This window comes from Engystomops pustulosus, chromosome 7, assembly GCF_040894005.1.
Source record: "Engystomops pustulosus chromosome 7, aEngPut4.maternal, whole genome shotgun sequence".
Taxonomy (NCBI): Eukaryota; Metazoa; Chordata; class Amphibia; order Anura; family Leptodactylidae; genus Engystomops; species Engystomops pustulosus.
The window spans coordinates 48,904,953-48,926,270 of record NC_092417.1 but is presented as its reverse complement, the minus strand read 5'-3'; the positions used below and the strand labels follow the sequence as shown (position 1 = coordinate 48,926,270).

At 45.3% G+C, this 21,318-nt stretch overlaps 1 protein-coding gene across 5 annotated transcripts in view; it reads right to left on the bottom strand.

The window, feature by feature from the left end:
- Positions 1 to 21,318, bottom strand: part of SYT16 (synaptotagmin 16) — a 93,689-nt gene that overhangs the window by 33,584 nt on the left and 38,787 nt on the right. For 3 of the 5 annotated variants that reach the window (XM_072115828.1, XM_072115827.1, XM_072115830.1), the window contains exon 3: positions 18,374 to 18,937. The exons of the other annotated variants lie outside the window; for them this stretch is intronic. In XM_072115828.1, the coding sequence (XP_071971929.1) occupies positions 18,374 to 18,863 (490 nt within the window). In that variant the 5' untranslated portion in view covers positions 18,864 to 18,937. The remainder of the gene's footprint in view (positions 1 to 18,373; positions 18,938 to 21,318) is intronic. 5 annotated transcript variants of the gene reach the window in all.

Sequence of the window (21,318 nt, the reverse complement as noted above, 5' to 3'; positions counted from 1 at the left end):
GCGGAAGACCTGGAAGGGGAACAAAATGGGACATTTTGGAAAAGCGGTCTGTCACCACCCAGATGACAGTTCTGCCCGAAGATACAGGCAGACAGGTGACAAAATCCATTGCCACATGGAACCACGGGGGACTTGGTAGCGGCAACGGAAGTAGCAGTCCAGCCGGTTTGAGACAAGAGGCTTTGTTGCAGGCACAGGAGCAGCAGGATCCCACAAACTCCCGAACATCTTTGACCAGGTTTGGACACTAGTAGTAGCGGGAGATGAGGGCCATGGTGCGTTGAACCCCAGGGTGCCCAGCCACACAAGAAGAATGTCCCCAAGACAGAATCCTCTTCCAGGGGATCGGAGCTGCAACAACAAACTGGTCAGGAGAAATTGTGTTCTGAGTAGACGGTTCTTCTCCAACAACATCCGAAGCAGGGGACAGGGAATCAGCCTTGACATTCTTGTCTGCTGGACGAAAATGAATCAGCAGGTCAAAACGGGAGAAGAACAATGACCACCGTGCTTGCCTGGGATTCAGACACTGGGCTGTCTGGAGGTACAGCAAGTTCTTGTGGTCAGTGTACACACTAACGGGATGAAGAGCTCCCTCCAGAAGATACCGCCATTCTTTCAGAGCAAGCTTGATGGCCAACAGCTCTCCAATCGAAAGTTTCAGAAAAGAAGTCGCATGTAGAAGTTTGACCCTTGCGCCCTTTCTGGGTGAGCACCGCTCCAGCTCCTACTGAGGATGCACCTCAAGAAGAAAGGATTTGTTCGTATCAGGCCTAGCGAGTACGGGAGCCGAGGCGAAAGCGGACTTCAACTTGGAGAAGGCCATCTCAGCAGCAGGCACGAGCAGGCACGTGGATTGGCATGCTTCTTGGTGAGTGCCACGATGGGAGACACCAGAGTGGAGAAGTGCGGAATAAACTACGGGTGGTAGTTTGAAAAACCCAGGAACCTCTGTACGGCTCGTAGGCCCTCTGGATGTGGCCACTGAAGAACTGCAAACAGTCTTAGCCTAGGTTCTGGTGCCGGAGGACTAGCCGGGTTGACAGGAGAAGTCGCAGGGGTAGTCGCTGAAAATGCCGCAAGAGGAGTCACAGGGGCCTGAAGCTGAGGCCAAGAGTCAAGCGACTTGGCCTAAAAGTTCTCCATGGGCAGCAATCTCCTGCCGGGCGACAACACCAGAAAGTTCTGCCAGTATCTGACGTGGCTCCTTGGCGGGGTCCATGGCCAGATCTTACGGTCAGGGCTGGGAGTCTGGACCCTCTGGACCATCGCGGGAGATGGTACTAGACGACACCTGGGACCTGGTCTTCACTAGAGGACTCATGTCAGGAATAGCAGAAGCTGGCAAACGGATCAGGAACACAGCAACGGACTGGCACATGGATCAGGAACACAGGATACACAGGAACGCAGGATACACAGGAACGCAGAATACACAGGAATGCAGAATACACAGGAGAGCTTTCTCTTCAGGGGATGGCTTGAAAATCCGGCAAGGGTCTTTGGAAGAGGCAGGCACTTATGGCAGGCCAGCGGCAATTATCGGTGCCAGTACGCACGCACTCTAGGAGACGGGGACGCGTGTGCCAAGCCGCGGGAGCCTGAGAGGCCGCCGCTGGAGCCAGGGGAGGTAAGATCCGCAGAGCTCCAGGGGCACATGGAGGGACACGGGTGCGACTGCGATCCGAGGGATCCAGGGATGGCGGTAGCACCTGCGACACAGTGTAACACCCGCAACCTGAGTTATCTCCAATCGCAGATGTTCAACCCATTAAATGCTGGACGGCAACAATTAAATGCCTATACAATGCTCCCTGCAACAACAAAATAGTCACAATTTTGAGTAGTCAAAAAACATAAATCCACAGAAAACTTTTTTCAGCAAGGAAATTCATCAGGAATCAGAAGATAAATCAATATTTTAGTCCATACTGACATTCAGTAATAGACTTTGGAGAACATTCGAGCCTCTTATGTCAATGTACGCAGAGCGCTAAGGCGCAAGTACCATTTTATGTCCTTCAAGGGGAGAAATGGGGGCACTTCAAAAAAACCTGCCCTGGATAAAAGGGCAACATATACAATACATTATTCTACAGAACAGCGACAAGGATCTCAAGAAAAACATCTTCATAAAAGGGAACAATAGAAATATAATGGATTTAGCTCTTGATCGCTCCTGAATACGATGCACTTATTATCTGGTCATCAAATCAGACTCATACTGGGACTGAAGTACAACGACTGATGTGAAGAGGTTACACAGGACGTGTTCCTGCATAGTGGGGAGCCATTAACTGGAGACATACAGAAAATCTGTGCTGTCCACAGGAAATTGTTGTATTCTATCCAGTCTTAAGATGAAGACAGACTTTTGATGCACCAGATTTATCACAATGGGGCCATTTACTAAGGGTCCGAATCGCGTTTTTCCACTGGCTCATTGTAACGAATCTGCAGCTGCCATGTAGCCTCGTGTCAAGAGAAGACACGAGGCTACCATGGCAACCGATCGCCGCCCCCCGATGACGTTCGGGGGCGTGGCGACCGAAAAAAAGATGGCGGCGCCCGCGCGCCGCCGTCTTTTAAACGCCGCCGGCGACTTTGCCGGCGGCAAAGAAGGTGTTAATAGCCGCGATCGGTGCAAGCACCGACCGCGGTTATTAGCGGTGGGGGTTTTGTGCAAAATGCAAAAACCCCCACCTTTGTATGAAGAGGACTCAGCCCGTGAGCCCTCTTCATACATCCCTTATACCTCTGCGCCGTAGAGCTACGGCGCAGAGCGTTAAGGGGTTAAAAAAAGGGTCGCACACGCGCTTACCTGCATCCACGATAGGACAGTGGACTTCAGTGCACTCCGATGAGCTTCAGTGCAGCAGCGACACCTGGTGGAAGTCGGAGGAACTACCTTAGTGAATCCCGGCAGAACCCGAATCCTCCGCAGAGAAAGTGCCGCTGGATCGTGAATGGACCGGGTAAGTAAATCTGCCCCAATGACTGGTGCTGGATGATATATCTGGTGCGTCTTAAATCGGTCTAGTACAACTACTAACAAATATTATCCTGAGATACTGGGTCATCAGAAACTCCAGAGTCATTAACTGGGAGGCAATAATGACTACCCAAGTCATCTAATTAACTTGTCTTGGACCGCCCGCTGACTTTAGACATGACTGCAGTTTTCTACTGCTCCGGCACTAGACACTGGAGCAGGACCTGGTCTCTGCGTGTCAGAGACACCCAAAGACCCTAGGGCAGGGGTAGGGAACCTATGGCTCGGGAGCCAGATGTGGCTCTTTTGTTGGCTGCATCTGGCTCTCAGACAGATCTTTAATAAATAATGATGGCTGCTGTGTGTGTCTTAGACTGATCACTGGACACAGGCAGCAATGTTACCACTGCCTACGTCCTTTATACGACCCAGGCGCCATAGTCTAAGCCTGGGTCAAAGAGAAGAGTGTAGGAGCAATGAGGAGCTGGCTGCAGGGAGCGCAGGTAGGTGAATATAAATTTTTTTTAGCTGTGACTACAAATCTTCTGAGAAGCATGTGCTGTGGCTACCTATGTACTGTGGGCATGTGCTGTGGCTACCTATCTACTGAGGGGCATGTGCTGTGGCTACCTATCTACTGGGGGGCATGTGCTGTGGCTACCTATCTACTGGGGGCATGTGCTGTGGCTACCTATCTACTGGGAGGCATGTGCTGGGGTTACGTATCTACTGGGAGGCATGTGCTGTGGCTACCTATCTACTGGGGGCATGTGCTGTGGCTACCTATCTACTGGGAGGCATGTGCTGGGGCTATGTATCTACTGGGAGGCATGTGCTGGGGCTACCTATCTACTGGAAGTATGTGCTGGGGCTACCTATCTACTGGGAGGCATATGCATATTGTACGGCTCTTACGGAATACATTTTGAAATATGTGGCGTTCATTGCTCTCTCAGCCAAAAAGGTTCCTGACCCCTGCCCTAGGGAGAAGGGAGATGCGGTTCGTTACCGCTTCTCCCTTCTCTGCTCATGAAGGAGCATGATGCACGGAGGAGCAGAGCTGGTGCAGCCACTGGCTCCATAGGCTCGGCGGTCATGGGACCTCCGGGCCTAAAGGGGTTAATCAGAGCTGCTGGGTCTAATTAGACCCAGTACACCCGATCAGCACCACCAGTAAGGATGAAATGGGGTACAGAAGATCAGGGGGCCCACAATGAGAGGGGGAAATATCAGGGGGTGCACAAAAGGGGGGGGGGGAGATGAGGGGGCTACAAAATGAGAGTGAGATGAAAGGGGGCCCATAATAAGAGTAGGAGATGACATTAAGAGCAGGCAGATGATAAAACCAAAAATAAGAGGAGGAACAGAAGATGAGGGGGCAACAAGATAGAGGGACATAAGGGGGGATACCAGGGGACCCACAATAAGAGGAGGTAAGGGGCTACAAAGTGAGGGGGAGATACAAGGGGCAACATTAGGAGAAGGGAGATGAGAGGCAGTAAAGAAGATGAGGGGACCCACAATAAGAGTAGGTCAGAAAAAGGGTGGGAGGATACCAGAGGGCTCACAATAAGAGAGAGGGAGATGAGGTGCTACAAAATAAGGGGGGGGGGGGTAAAAAGGAAATGAGAGGGGACCCACAACTTTTTAGAGATTTTAATACAAAAACTGGGAAAACCTATTGACTCAAGTATAAGCCGCCAGCCCCCTGCTCACAGTATATAGCGCGCAGACCCTGCCCCCCAGTATATAGCCAGCAGCCCCTACACTACAGTATATAGCCTGCAGCCCCTGAACCCAGTATATATCCTGTAGCCCCTGCCCCCAGTATATAGCCTGTATCCCCTGCTCTTAGTATATAGCCAGCAGCCCCTAGACCCCAATATATAGCCTGCAGCCCCTGCCCCCAGTACATAGCCTGCAGCCCCTACGCTCCAGTATATAGCCTACAGCCCCTGTCCTCAGTATATAGCCAGCAGGCCCTGCCCTCAGTATATAGCCAGCAGTCCCTGCCTCTGTATATAGCCAGCAGCCCCTACACCTCAGTATATAGTCTGCAGCCCCCCCAAGAAATGCTAGGCCTATAAGAAAAAAAACTAAATGTGTACTCAAAATTCTGACACGCCTCGGCAGGTCTTCTTATTTCCATCGATGCTCCGGGTTCCCCGCACGGTGCTGTCACTGACACCATAGTTTGTGTTGATGGTGGTGCACACACTATAATGTCAGCAAGCAGCTGACGTCATGGTGCATCCAACGGCACCCCGTGGAGACATGGAGCCGAAGCCGGAGCATCGATGGAAAGAAGAGGAGGTGAGTACATATTTTGTTTTTTTAAAAACATGAGTATAACGCGAGTTAGGTTTTTTCAGCACAATTTTTGGCTTATACATTCTCGGCTTCTACTCGAGTATATATGGTACATTTAATATTCTCATGTAGCAGTAGGTGGGCCCCCCAGTCTGACCCTGTAAAAGTGTAAGAGTGTTAAAGTCTGTCAGCCTCTGTCTGTCATGCCTATGTGTAATAAGTATCTTATGCATCTTATCTCGTCTCATCTCTCCTTCTATTTGTCAGAGTTTTAGTACAATGTCAGAAGCCAGATGAAAGTGTAAATACACCTGTACCCTGATAATGTAACCACACTGTCACCCCACAGAACTAGATGGATCATAATGTGTCTTCTTAGAGAGTCCCCGCCCACATCCTGGGATTTTGCGCTGAGCAGCCTAGAGAGTGATAGGAGCTAAAACAACAATAAAACTGAGTAAACTTGTAAAGTAAAGAGTTAAAATGATCTTTATTGTGTTAACATAACTAGGGGATTGAGATGTGACAATTTTCTTTCGTGGGAAAACCCAGGCTCCAGGCTCCATTGACTCTTGTAGAGCCTGAAGCTGCTCAGGCTCATTTGCATAACTGCAAATAAGCCTTTTTTTCTTAAAAACAAGAGGCATAGGAAGCTAAAAGAGTAGATCCTGCCACAGGGGGTTCACACCAGTATGTCAGTGACCTGGTGATGGATGTCCTTTAAGATAAATCTATCACCAAAATCCATTATGATAAACCAGGGACAATTACTCATAGATCCAGGCACTGTGACTGTGGTAATCCTCTTACTGTATATTTGTTATCCATGGCCTCCATCCTTTGAAAATCAACTTTTCAAATTATGCTAATGACCCAGAAGGGCTCTGTGGCATTACCAGAGCCACTCAGTGCTGGAGATTCACAGGCTGTTACAATGAGCAGAACATGTCTCCCCTCCCTCTCTCTCCTCCCTCTGCCTGTGTATCCTAGCAGAGGGAAGTACAGGGGAGGGGAGACCTGCTATAGACAGCACATAATCTAATATTTTTCTACCAATACAGTATCCATTGGGGTTGGAGCTCCTATATAGAATTATTTGGTACAGGTGTCTCTAAGCCATTGAGCATGTTGAATATTACATTTCTGCTGCAAGAGTGACAATTCCTGTACAGGGTCTACACCACCGCCCCAGGGATGTGTATACAGATACTATACTGATATTACTAAACTTTCTTCTGCCGGCTGTTATCAACTAACAAAATTTGCAGATTATAGCCTGTCATAGAGTGAATCACATATTTCCCTATACACCATGAAGTATGCCCCAATGTTCTGCAGCTTGTCCTGTAACTTCTAGATTGGATAAATACAGTCAAAGCAATGATGATGTGTAGGCAGAGAATCAAGGTTAGGAAAATGTACTCCCACACAATATTGTGTAAGCCTGGAATCAAAAAACTGATAGAGAGACATAAGAACATGGTACATCAGAGGGCTGTCAGCCATACACACAGGTTATCATGCGGTTATATGGAAACACTGAAATGTAGCATTGCTAAATTTGCCCTTTATCTGTCAAGCCTACCTGCAAAAAAGAAACATTACATACTATGATGAGCCGGCAAACACGGCTCTGCTACATCTGTGCGTGTTCAGAACTTGTAAAAATGCTGAATACGACCTTGTGTTGCTATGTCAAAGATTTTATACAATATAGTTCTCATGTAGCCTCTGACGTGCAGCTATAAGTGGAAGGTTTGTAATAATAACACTATACATCAGCATGTGTATATAAAATAGCACACCATACATACAGGACACACATTCTCATTCAAAGGATTTTCTGTATTTTCAAGACTATAAAAATTCAGTCAGATTCCCACTGAAGGCATCAAAAGTATGAATTAAAACATGTGGAATTATATACTTCACAAAAAAGATGAAACAACTGAAAATATGGCATTCTCTTGATGAGCTTCAAGAGGTAGTCACCTGAAATGGTGTTCCAGGAGTCTTGAAGGAGTTCCCAGAGATGCTTAGCACTTGTTGGCCCTGCACTCTGCTGTCCAGCTCACCCCATACCACCTAGATTGGGGTCCTAAATTCCCAACAGTGTCACCAGCAAAGCACCACCACACCATTACACTTCCTCCACCATGCTTCACTGAGGGAACCAGGCATATAGAGTCCATTCGTTCACCTTTTCTGCGTCGCACAAGACACGGTGGTTGGAACCAAAGATATCAAATTTGGACTCATCAGCCCAAAGCACAGATTCTTTGTGTTCTTTAGCCCAAACAAGTTTCTTCTGCTTGGTGCTGGTCCTTAGCAGTGGTTTCCTAGCACCATGAAGGCTGCTGCACACAGTCTCCTCTTACCAGTTGTTGTAGAGATGTGTCTGCTGCTAGACCTCTGTGCGGCAGTGACCTGGTGTCTTATCTGAGCTGCTGTTACCCTACGATTCCTGAGGCTGGTGACTCGGATGAACTTATCCTCCGCAGCAGAGGTGACTCTTTGTCTTCCTTTCCTGTGGCGGTCCTCATGTCAGCCCGTTTCTTTGTAGCGCTTGACAGTGTTTACAACTGAACTTTCAAAGTTTTCCCAATTTTTGGAGTTACTGACCTTCATTTCTAAAAGTAATGATTGCCGTTTGTTTTTCCTTACTTAGCTGTTTTTTTCTAGCCATAATACAAATTCTAACAGTGTATTCAGTAGGACTATCAGCTGTATATCCACCTGACTTCTGCAAAACAGAACTGATGGTTCCAACCCCATTTATAAGGCAAGAAATGCCACTTATTAAACCTGACAGGGCACCTGTGATGTGAAAACCTTTTCAGGTGACTGTCTCTTGAAGCTCCTTAAAGGGGTTGTCCGAGAGTTATGAAAAAAAAACTAAAGGGGGCCGGAGGGGGCTACATAAAAAAATAAAGATCTACTTACCTTCCGGCGCCCTCCAGTGTCCTGCGCTGCTGTCGGTCCGGACTGGGCGCCATGTAAACAAGCATGGCCACCGGAGCAGTGCTGGATTCAGCTTCCGGCCGGACCTGACAACCTTCCGGCCCAATGCTGTGAATAGGGACGGATTGGCGTGGCCGGCCACGGCCGGACGGAAGCTGAATCCAGCACTGCTCCGGCGGCCATGTTTGTTTACATGGCGCCCGGACTGGAGCGATAGCAGCGAGGGACACCGGAGGGCACCGGAAGGTAAGTAGATCTTTATTTTTTAAGCAGCCCCCTCCGGCCACCTTTAGTTTTTTTTCATAACTCTCGGACAACCCCTTTAAAAGAATGCCAAGAGTGTGCAAAGCAGTAAACAAAGCAAAAGGAACCTAAAACCTAAGACATATTTTCAGTTGTTTCACACTTTTTTTGTTAAGTATATAATAACATATGTCCAAAATTTTGGTCTGTACTGTATTTATATATAAAAAAATGTCCAAAAATCTCATTCATTACACCTGGGGAACCCTAGTAAGAAAACATAATACCCAACAAAATTAAAAAAATGCATATGTATAAAAGCTTAAAACCGTTATTGCCAGTCAATTATCATAAAAACCTATACATATGCAATATATTATGAACAGCACATAATGGTGCAGAACAGACAAACCAGCTCAGGTGAAATGCTGCAGGCACTTTAATGCTATAGGGGGGCATGTATCTTATTTTTTTCCTTTGGTATATAATAGAGACATTTGGAAGGTCTTTTTTCTTCTGATACATGCTTAGGTTTTCCTGTCCTGACAGGTGCAACTTTTGGCTTCTTTTTGAAACTTTTTGTTTCATTTTGTAAATGTCTCAAATCCACATGGACACAAGCCACGTGAGGGGGTTATATGCAGGAGTTGTAAATTTTGGATTTGAGGCTGTGTCTTGCATTTTTAAGCACTCTAGACATACCTCAGGGAGATGACCACATATGAGGTCATGTTAATGCATATGTTTTCAAACGCATCAAACGCTGAGAAGAGGAAATTTGCCTAATTACATTGTGTTAACAAAATGCATATGAGAACAAGATGTTTACATATGTGCTAACTGGAAGTTTAGCCTTTGTTAACATTGTGTAAATGCGTGCATTTTGTAAACACAATGTTGACAAAAATGTTATTAGCATGTGTTAAAGGGGTATTCCCATCTGGGCATTCACAATGAATAAAATTCATTTGCCATGTGTAAACATTTCTTCAATTGGATGTCATTGAAAAAAATTTTCCTGTGTGAAGATAATTTCTCATAAACATAGCCATGTTGTCCCTTAGAAACTAGATAGCTTCCTCGGATAAAACCACCTCACATTCTGGCAGTGGTGGCCAGGCATGCGCTATTGAGTCCTGTCTAACTTCCTGGATTTAGCAATCATTACCACAGGACGGCTGTGGGACCTGCAGTAACTCCCGGACATTTAATATTCAGAAACCTTTTGTTTCCTTGTGCAATCCCTCCAGCAGAGGTGGCCGTATCCAAGGACACAGTCTTGTTTCTAAGGGATCATATCACTACATCAAGTTCCAAAAGTCAAAGCGATGAAGTAGGCAACTGCGTCCACCACCCACACTAACAGCTTCGCAAGAATGGAGGCTATGGGCTATGGTCTGGGTCTGCTTCAGTGGTGCACTCCGTATAGGACAATAGAAAAGTCATATATCCAATCCAAAAACAGGGAAGAAAGAAACGGGTCAATCACCAAAAAATGCAGGTTTTTATTTCAGCCGACGGGACAGTAGAGAGAGGTGCCGGACACACCACAAACGACAGGCCGTTTCGCGCTTCAAGTGCTTTTTCAGGCCTGTGATCATATCACTACATATATGAGAAATGATCTTCACACAGGAACATTTTTTTTAATAACATCTAATTGAAGAAATGTTTATATATGGCAAATTAATTAAACTGAATGTGAGTGCCCAGACGAGAATACCCCTTTAACGCCACGTGTCACCTCACCCTTACAAGTAACCAATACATTTAAAAAAAATGTAAATTCAAAAATGTATGAATTAAAAAATAAAACAGCCCAAACTTTCTATACCAAGCAGGTTAATGTGCAAACTTTTAAACATTTAAAGCACGTGAAATAATTCCAATTTACATGTTCAAACAGAGTCCATAAAAACAAATTCTTCCTTTGCACCAGGTCCAGGGCAGGTGCCTAAAAAGTCGCAAAAAAAAGGTTATATAAGTGAAAAGTTACAGGGAATATCTGGAATATAAAATACATAAGGTGCACTGCCCAAGATGCAGAACAAGGTGTACTTCAAAAACAACAGCAACATTTGCAAAAAGTCGCAAAAACGACAGCAAAACTAGCAGAAATAGAGATACATGTCCCCCATAGAATATCAGCTCAGGCCCAAATGGTATTGTATGGGGGATATGTATTTTTATTTTAGTTTAAAGGGGTTTTCCCACAAACTGAAGTTAGGCCCTACCTACGGGATAGGGCCTAACTTGCTGATCAGTGGGGATCTCAGTGCTGAGACCCCCATAGATCGCGGAAACGAGGGGTCCAACGGACTCGCCGCTCCTCAGACTAATGGAGCAGACAACCGCGCATAACCGTTCTGCTCCATTAATCTATGTGGAGCTGACGGAGATTGGTGATCGCGGCGCTCTGCAATTCCCGTCAGCTCCATAGAGAACGGTCATGCGCGGCCATCTACTCTATTAGTCTGAGGAGCGGCGAGGTCTGTCGGACCCCTCATTTTTGCGATCTGTGGGAAAACCCCTTTAATTAACTAGTTTTTGCACCTTGTGCAGTGCACCTTATGTATCTTTATTTTCCAGATGTTCTGTGCATCTTTTTACTCATTTATCACCTTTTTTGCTGGTTTTTGCGACTTTTTAGGCGCAAATTTGCATCTGGTCCAGGGAAGTTGCAAAGGAAGGATTTTTCTTCATGGACCATGTTTTAACATGTAAATTGGAATTATTTCACATGCTTTAAATGTTTAAAATTTTGCACATAAACCTGCTGGGCATTGAAAGTTTGGGCAATTAACACATGCGTTGTCAAATGTATCACAACAGTTAAGAAGAGCAGTTAACAGTTAAGAAGAGCATTAAAGGGTATTCCAGGAATATGAATGTCTGATACATAAACCCATGATGATATAAATAAATGAATGTAACAAAACTTAATGTCATTAGTCACAAAATGGAGCTTAAATAGTTTGATTTTATGATTCACAAAATTTTATGGCCTCTCTAAAGCTACCACTGGAAACTACAAGTCCCAAGATCCTTTAGTTCTCAGTAACTCCTCCTACCTCTTGTGCTCTGCTCCCATTGATGATATAACAGGTTTTCTTGCTCTGTTACCATAGTAATGACGTGTAACTGCCATCACCACAACACTGACCATACTGGATGCACTGCAACCAACTGACTACAGCCAAACATAGCGGTGATCACATGACCTGCCCAGGCAGCTGCAGGACATGTGATGTGGACATGTGACCAGCGGCCATCTTCTGTCCTGTGTATGCTCTGCAACGGACCGTGTGGAGGAAATTAACGGACTGATTAAAGGGCCAGTAGCATTTTAATTCTTCATTACAGTCTCTTAGCATTTTTCTGCTAATGGGAGCTAAATTTTAAATAACAACTAATTACATATTAGCTTATATTTTAAGGACCTATTTGTATATGAATTATGCTGATTCCTGGAATACCCTTTTAAGGCAATGTTAACAAATATATTAACATTGTGTTAACTTGTGCATGTATTAACACTATGTTAACGTGGTTGACCCTAACTATATAGGTATTCTGTGTATTTAACATGCCTTGTCGTAATGTGTTGTTGTAAACCCTATTCAGACCTCTGTGTCTCTATGGATACAGACTACAAACAAACCCTGTGTAGTCTGATCTCATATTACATAGGTATACCCCATTCTCTCTTTAGTTTCTAGTAGAAGGGTACAGATCAGCGGCGTAACTAAAGTGGTAGCAGCCATAGCAGCTGCTATGGGGCCCACAGAGTCAGGGGCCCCCAACATCTGGGGTATGTATTTGGTATGTATATGCTGTATGTGTGTGTATATGCAATGTTGTATATGCCCTACATGCGTGCATATGTAATGCATGGGTATATATGGTACTGTATGTATGTATATAAGGTGTGTATATACTATGTGCGGTTATAGCTTACATGTGTGTACAAATATGTATATTTTTTAAGGGAGGAAGAGGGCCCCATTTAAAAGTCTGCTATGGGGCCCAGGGTCTCCTAGTTATGCCCCTGGGACCGATGTAGGTAGATGACTCCGGGATCAGACTATACGAGGTTTGGTCTGTGCTCGGTTACAGGACATATATGAATGTATGGCACTTTGCCTCCATAAACATAATATGGGCCTACGGAGAACGTAAAAAGCACAAGCAACAGGAGGCATCAAGGCAACCTGTAATTTCCTTATATACAGAGTCTACTCTCAAATATACGATAATAATTCCAAAACCTTGGCTGAAAAAAAATCCCCATTTAGATCAATTAGTAAGAATATCCTGGTCTGAAAAGCAGGCTTTTGAGAACGCCAGTTGTACCGTGTAATTGGCGCTCGCTAAGTGAAGTGTATCTATTTTCTCTCTTACATCACCATTGACAACCACGTCTGCAATAAGTGTCCAGAATTGTTTCCATGGATACAAAAAGCATTCAACATAACTTTCCATTTGTGGCAACTTATCTTACAAGCAGCCATTGTAAATACGAGAAAATGGGCCATGGAGTATGAAAGGTCTGTGGACATAGCAGTCTATTAATCTACAGGAAATGGGATTATTCTGTGAGGCAAAATATCCCATACAATGTAACAGGGAGCGCAGACATACATGTATAATGAGATAAAAGCCAATTAGACGACTTCATGTAGCAACAGCCGCAAAATACAATAGGTGAGTATTAACCAAACTGAAAGGATATCACAAATTCATTGTGAAGGAGACAATACCTCTTCCTGGGCTTGTAAAACTACCACTATAAGCATGTCTTCACCACCAAGACTATCTGTGAATGCTGAGAGTTGTATTGCACATGAAAATCTGTCTACCATCAGAATCCATCATGATAAACCAGGGACACTTACTCATAGATCCAGGCACCGTGTGGTAATATCCTTATATTTGTTATTCATGGCCTCCTTCCTTTTAAAGTCAACTTTTAAAATTACGCTAATGAGCCTGAAGGGCTCTAGGCGGGGGATGGCACCTTACCAGAGCCTCTCCGTGCTTCAGCTTCATGGGCGCCTCTCTGTCCTATAGCTTCCTAGGCTGTTGTACTGTGCAGGAGTACCCACCCCCCCCACACTGTGTGCTGAAATATTCTCTGCTGTACTGAGCTTACATTAGGTAGAGGGAGAGAGAAATGCTAAAGGAGGGGAGGGGGAGCATGCAAAGCTGCAACACTGAGGAACTCTGGTAACACCCCTGGAGTGATTCATTAGCATAATTATAAAAGCTGGTTTTAGAAGAAAAGAGTCCATAGATAACAAATATTAGAAAATTACCACAGTCACACCGCCTGGATATATGAGCGTCTCTAATTTATCATGCTAGATTTTGATGGTAGATTTCCTTTAAATAAATTATTTGCCAGAATTTCACAAGGAAAGAAGGAATGAATATTCCCAATTTTGACCTTCAGACATGGAGCTCCCTGTACCACCATTCATCTGTCAGACATGGAGCTCCCTGTACCACCATTCATCTGTCAGACATGGAGCTCCCTGGACCACCATTCATCTGTCAGACATGGAGCTCCCTGGACCACCATTCATCTGTCAGACATGAAGCTCTCTGGACCACCATTCATCTGTCAGACATGGAGCTCCCTGGACCACCATTCATCTGTCAGACATGGAGCTCCCTGGACCACCATTCATCTGTCAGACATGAAGCTCCCTGGACCACCATTCATCTGTCAGACATGGAGCTCCCTGTACCACCATTCATCTGTCAGACATGGAGCTCCCTGTACCACCATTCATCTGTCAGACATGGAGCTCCCTGGACCACCATTCATTTGTCAGACATAGAGGTCCCTGGCCCACCATTCATCTGTCAGACATGGAGCTCCCTGGATCACCATTCATCTGTCAGACATGAAGCTCTCTGGACCACCATTCATCTGTCAGACATGGAGCTCCCTGGATCACCATTCATCTGTCAGACATGGAGCTCCCTGGACCACCATTCATCTGTCAGACATGGAGCTCCCTGTACCACCATTCATCTGTCAGACATGGAGCTCCCTGTACCACCATTCATCTGTCAGACATGGAGCTCCCTGGACCACCATTCATTTGTCAGACATAGAGGTCCCTGGCCCACCATTCATCTGTCAGACATGGAGCTCCCTGGATCACCATTCATCTGTCAGACATGAAGCTCTCTGGACCACCATTCATCTGTCAGACATGGAGCTCCCTGGATCACCATTCATCTGTCAGACATGGAGCTCCCTGGACCACCATTCATCTGTCAGACATGGAGCTCCCTGGACCACCATTCATCTGTCAGACATGGAGCTCCCTGGACCACCATTCATCTGTCAGACATGGAGCTCCCTGGATCACCATTCATCTGTCAGACATGGAGCTCCCTGTACCACCATTCATCTGTCAGACATGGAGCTCCCTGGACTACCATTCATCTGTCAGACATGGAGCTCCCTGGACCACCATTCATCTGTCAGAAATAGAGCTCCTTGGACCACCATTCATCTGTCAGAAATAGAGCTCCTTGGACCACCATTCATCTGTCAGACATGGAGCTCCCTGGACTACCATTCATCTGTCAGACATGGAGCTCCCTGGATCACCATTCATCTGTCAGACATGGAGCTCCCTGGACTACCATTCATCTGTCAGACATGGAGCTCCCTGGACTACCATTCATCTGTCAGACATGGAGCTCCCTGGATCACCATTCATCTGTCAGACACGGAGCTCCCAGGACCACCATTCATCTGTCAGACATGGAGCTCCCTGTACCACCATTCAACTGGCAGAAATAGAGCTCCCTGGACCACCATTCATCTGTCAGACATGGAGCTCTCTGGACCACCATTCATCTATCAGACATGAAGCTCCCTGGATCACCATTCATCTGTCAGACATGGAGCTCCCTGGATCACCATTCATCTGTCAGACATGAAGCTCCCTGGACCACCATTCATCTGTCAGACATGAAGCTCCCTGGACCACCATTCATCTGTCAGACATGGAGCTCCCTGGACCACCATTCATCTGTCAGACATGAAGCTCCCTGGACCACCATTCATCTGTCAGACATGGAGCTTCCAGGACCACCATTCATCTGTCAGACATGGAGCTCCCTGTACCACCATTCATCTGTCAGAAATAGAGCTCCTTGGACCACCATTCATCTGTCAGACATGGAGCTCCCTGGACTACCATTCAACCGTCAGACATGGAGCTCCCTGGACCACCATTCATCTGTCAGACATGGAGCTCCCTGGATCACCATTCATCTGTCAGACATGGAGCTCCCTGTACCACCATTCATCTGTCAGAAATAGAGCTCTCTGGACCACCATTCATCTGTCAGAAATGGAGCTCTCTGGACCACCATTCATCTGTCAGACATGGAAGTCCCTGGACCACCATTCATCTGTCAGACATGGAGCTTCCAGGACCACCATTCATCTGTCAGACATGGAGCTGCCTGGATCACCATTCATCTGTCAGACATGGAGCTCCTTGGACCACCATTCATCTGTCAGACATGGAGCTCCCTGGACCTCCATTCATCTGTCAGACATGGAGCTCCCTGGACCACCATTCATCTGTCAGACATGAAGCTCCCTGGACCACCATTCATCTGTCAGACATGGAGCTCCCTGGACTACCATTCATCTGTCAGACATGGAGCTCCCTGTACCACCATTCATCTGTCAGAAATAGAGCTCCTTGGACCACCATTCATCTGTCAGACATGGAGCTCCCTGGACCACCATTCATCTGTCAGACATGGAGCTCCCTCGACCACCATTCATCTGACAGACATGGAGCTCCCTGGACCACCATTCATCTGTCAGACATGAAGCTCCCTGGACCACCATTCATCTGTCAGACATGAAGCTCTCTGGACCACCATTTATCTGTCAGACATGGAGCTCCCTGGACCACCATTCATCTGTCAGACATGAATCTCTCTGGACCACCATTTATCTGTCAGACATGAAGCTCTCTGGACCACCATTTATCTGTCAGACATGGAGCTCCCTGGACCACCATTCATCTGTCAGACATGAATCTCTCTGGACCACCATTTATCTGTCAGACATGGAGCTCCCTGTACCACCATTCATCTGACAGACATGGAGCTCCCTGGACCACCATTCATCTGTCAGACATGGAGCTCCCTGGACCACCATTCATCTGTCAGAAATGGAGCTCTCTGGACCACCATTCATCTGTCAGACATGGAGCTCCCTGTACCACCATTCATCTGTCAGAAATGGAGCTCTCTGGACCACCATTCATCTGTCAGAAATGGAGCTCTCTGGACCACCATTCATCTGTCAGACATGGAGCTCCCTGGACCTCCATTCATCTGTCAGACATGGAGCTCCCTGGACCACCATTCATCTGTCAGACATGAAGCTCCCTGGACCACCATTCATCTGTCAGACATGGAGCTCCCTGGACTACCATTCATCTGTCAGACATGGAGCTCCCTGGACCACAATTCATCTGTCAGACATGGAGCTCCCTGGACCACCATTCATCTGTCAGACATGGAGCTCCCTGGACCACCATTCATCTGTCAGACATGGAGCTCCCTGGACCACCATTCATCTGTCAGACATGGAGCTCCCTGGACCACCATTCATCTGACAGACATGGAGCTCCCTGGACCACCATTCATCTGTCAGACATGGAGCTCCCTGGACCACCATTCATCTGTCAGAAATGGAGCTCTCTGGACCACCATTCATCTGTCAGACATGGAGCTCCCTGGACCACCATTCATCTGTCAGACATGGAGGTCCCTGGACCACCATTCATCTGTCAGACATGGAGCTCCCTGGACCACCATTCATCTATCAGACATGAAGCTCTCTGGACCACCATTCATCTGTCAGACATGGAGCTCCCTGGATCACCATTCATCTGTCAGACATGGAGCTCCCTGGATCACCATTCATCTGTCAGACATGGAGCTTCCTGGACCACCATTCATCTGTCAGACATGGAGGTCCCAGGACCACCATTCATCTGTCAGACATGGAGCTCCCTGGACCACCATTCATCTGTCAGAAATAGAGCTCCTTGGACCACCATTCATCTGTCAGACATGGAGCTCCCTGGACCACCATTCATCTGTCAGACATGGAGCTCCCTGGACCACCATTCATCTGTCAGACATGAAGCTCCCTGGACCACCATTCATCTGTCAGACATGGAGCTCCCTGGACCCCATTCATCTGTCAGAAATGGAGCTCTCTGGACCACCATTCATCTGTCAGACATGGAGCTTCCTGGACCACCATTCATCTGTCAGACATGGAGCTCCCTGGACCACCATTTATCTGTCAGACATGGAGCTCCCTGGACCACCATTCATCTGTCAGACATGGAGCTCCCTGGACCACCATTCATTTGTCAGACATGGAGCTCCCTGGACCACCATTCATCTGTCAGACATGGAGCTCCCTGGACCACCATTCATCTGTCAGACATGAAGCTCCCTGGACCACCATGTTGCATGTGACCCTACACAACAAACCCTGGTTAGGAAACATGTGTCTGATCACACAGGTATTCTTTAGCAAAGCATAATTTATAAATAGGTTATTAAATAGTTGAACGTCGTCTACAAAAATAACATGTCCATTTTATGACCATTCTGAATCTAAACCCAAGCTTTATGATGTGCTTTGAATCTGCAGCAGATAAACATTTTTGAGGTCATTATTTAGTGGAATAACTGTAATATAACTACAACTAGAACATCAATTTCATAAACTCAAGAAGACAAAGAAGGAGTTGGGTACAAGAAGAATGATAAGATCTTACCTGAAAAGATTCTTACCATTTATTGTTCCTACAGAACTAAAAGTTGGTGTTTCTAGATCCCTCATAAGAGTTCTTATTTGTGTGTTTACATATTCTTCATCTTCTGGGATAGTTGAGAGGGTTTCTAGCAAGAGGCTGTCCTCTGGGATATTTGGGATTGACTCAGAAAGTTCAGAATCTGATGGAACTCCAGAATGGTTCACTAACTGCAGACTAGCTTGGTCTTGATGATCCAAGTTACTGGATTCCTCTTCTCCAGATGTCCAGGATTCAGCATCTGAGGTATGAACCAGTGGTGGGTTCTCATGCGAAAATTCTTCTTCAGCAAAGTCCTCCAGGTTTTCATCATATTCAGTTGGTTCTGAACATTGTTCACTGATAGTTTTTGAATCGGTTCTAGTTAAATTTGTGGCAGGTTCCAATGCAGGGCCTCCGGTAAGATGAACTGCTTCGCACATGCGAGATATCCAGGAAGAAACTGGCTGGAAAAAATTCTGGCCAGCCATGTCTCAAACAATGAGCAGAATTTATTCATCAGGTATTCAAATTTGCTTGATCTCGACAATTCTAAATCCGCGAGCTACAGAATAAGCATTATTGAAATTTAGGTGCTTTCTGTCACATCTTGGCATTGTGTATATAAGTAGACTAAGACTAACCCTGCCCTAATATTTCCCTTAATCATCTTCTGTAAATTGGTAAACATCTTGATTTACTCCCTGTACATGATTTAGTACTTAGCTAGTTATCCGTCATCTCATACCATGTATCAATCATTCTCTCAAAGTCCTCAGGTGGAGACCTAGAGTCCCTTATAAAAGGTCCTGCTGACTATACTTAAATGTTTGTATTAAAAAATACTTTCATTTCCCAAAAATAGTAATTCAGGAGGACTAGTATTCTATTTTACAACCATGCACTGTACCTAGTGTCAACTAGTTGTCTTTTTGACAACTAGCTGTTACCATTCCCCAAGTCAATGACAGAGATAACCAATCAGTGCTGAAGATACTATTCTTTGACACGGGAAACGGTAACAATGGATTAATTATACTATTAGTTAAAATTTGCCAACATTTTTCCAAATGATGGCATACCACTAAAATTATGACAAATGTTTGTGTATGGGCACGTTCATTAAACATTCATTCACCTATTTAAGGTAAATGGCATCTACCAGCAGTTCTAACCATGTGACACTGCAGACAGTGTTAGCTAGCACTATAACCCAAATAAGTTATGTCCTATAGAGGAGTACAAGCTTCCCCCCAATCTAACTTATCACACCCTAAAAAGTAGGGGAACTCACAAAATATATATATTTTTTTTTATAAAAATCTCTTCATTTTATTTCATCAACAATAAAACATATGCTTAGCAATTTATTTTAACTTTAAAATGATCCCAAGATAGATTGGGGCTCAGGCAGCCCAGCTGTAGCAAGTCAGAAATACATTACATTGCATTACAGTATCATATGTTGGCATTCCCATCGTTTGGATACACTTTTCTTTCCATAATAAAGGTTCAGTTTTAGTTACCTTGCTGCTGTGGATGCCGTGCGCCCCTCGCCCCTGGGCGCCCTGGGCGAGGGGCGCACGGCATCCACAGCAGCAAGGTAACTAAAACTGAACCTTTATTATGGAAAGAAAAGTGTATCCAAACGATGGGAATGCCAACATATGATACTGTAATGCAATGTAATGTATTTCTGACTTGCTACAGCTGGGCTGCCTGAGCCCCAATCTATCTTGGGATCATTTTAAAGTTAAAATAAATTGCTAAGCATATGTTTTATTGTTGATGAAATAAAATGAAGAGATTTTTATATAAAAAATATATATATTTTGTGAGTTCCCCTACTTTTTAGAGTGTTAGCTAGCAGTCCAGAATATTTGTGTAATCATAACTTTGTGTTTTGTAAGTAGCATCAGGAGTGTGAAAAATGGATTAATATTCCAGGATAGTAGCTGGACCTGGGGAACTGTTGTGTGAGATCTCTTTAATGATCACATCATACCCCTCCCCTCTGTGTAAGAGCAGTAGTAGGTCAGCAGTTTGGGAGCAGAGATGAAAGAAAACAGTAGTATAAGGAAACTCCCAGAGTGCTCCAAGTTTAGTAACAATCCAGAAATATGTTTTTTCACAGCCCTGCTGCTACTAACAACACACGGAAAGGTATGTTGTTACTGAACATTTTTCACACAAGCATTTTTTTTCTCTGTCCACAAACTAAGAAAGGCATTGCCTTTTTCACATGTTTTAGACTGTTTTCCCCTTCCTTGTCTGCAAAACCAATCCGTGTGTTGCGGATCCAAAACTGGAGGCTGGCTTAAATTAAGTCATGGGTGCTATGTCTCTATTTAAACTTGGCTATGAGATGATTTTCTTGACATGTGCAACTTAACATGATAACACAAAGCTTGAAAATTATGCAAACCTGAATGTAAACCACAAAATACTGGACCTATAGACTTTAATAAAAAGTCACGAGATGCAAAAAAAAAGGCTAAAAATAGGACAGGATCTGAGATCACTGCCACGCAAACAGTGCACTAGGAAAAAAAGTCAGTGAGAATAAATCCATTATACAAAATGGAGAACTAAGTTATCTGAAAAATACAGGTACAAGAAAACTGACTGCAAAAACGTTTGTGTAAAAGAGGCCTTAGACCACATTTACAAAAACGTATGCCTGCCCGGCCATAGCCTATGTTGGGCGTGCTGGAAAGGAGGAGGAGTGACCCCCTCCCCTCTCCATAGAGATGCATGTGTGGTACTGTATAGCTCCTTGTGGCCATCGCCATCTATGGGGGATGTATGTACGCCTGCAATTTTGCGACCGCATATACATCCGCCATACGTTCAGGTGAATTTGACCTTAGAATGATCTCCAGGACCAATACCTAACACTGTCTGCAGCTTTGTATGGTAAGAACGACTGGAAGACTCCCTCTAAAT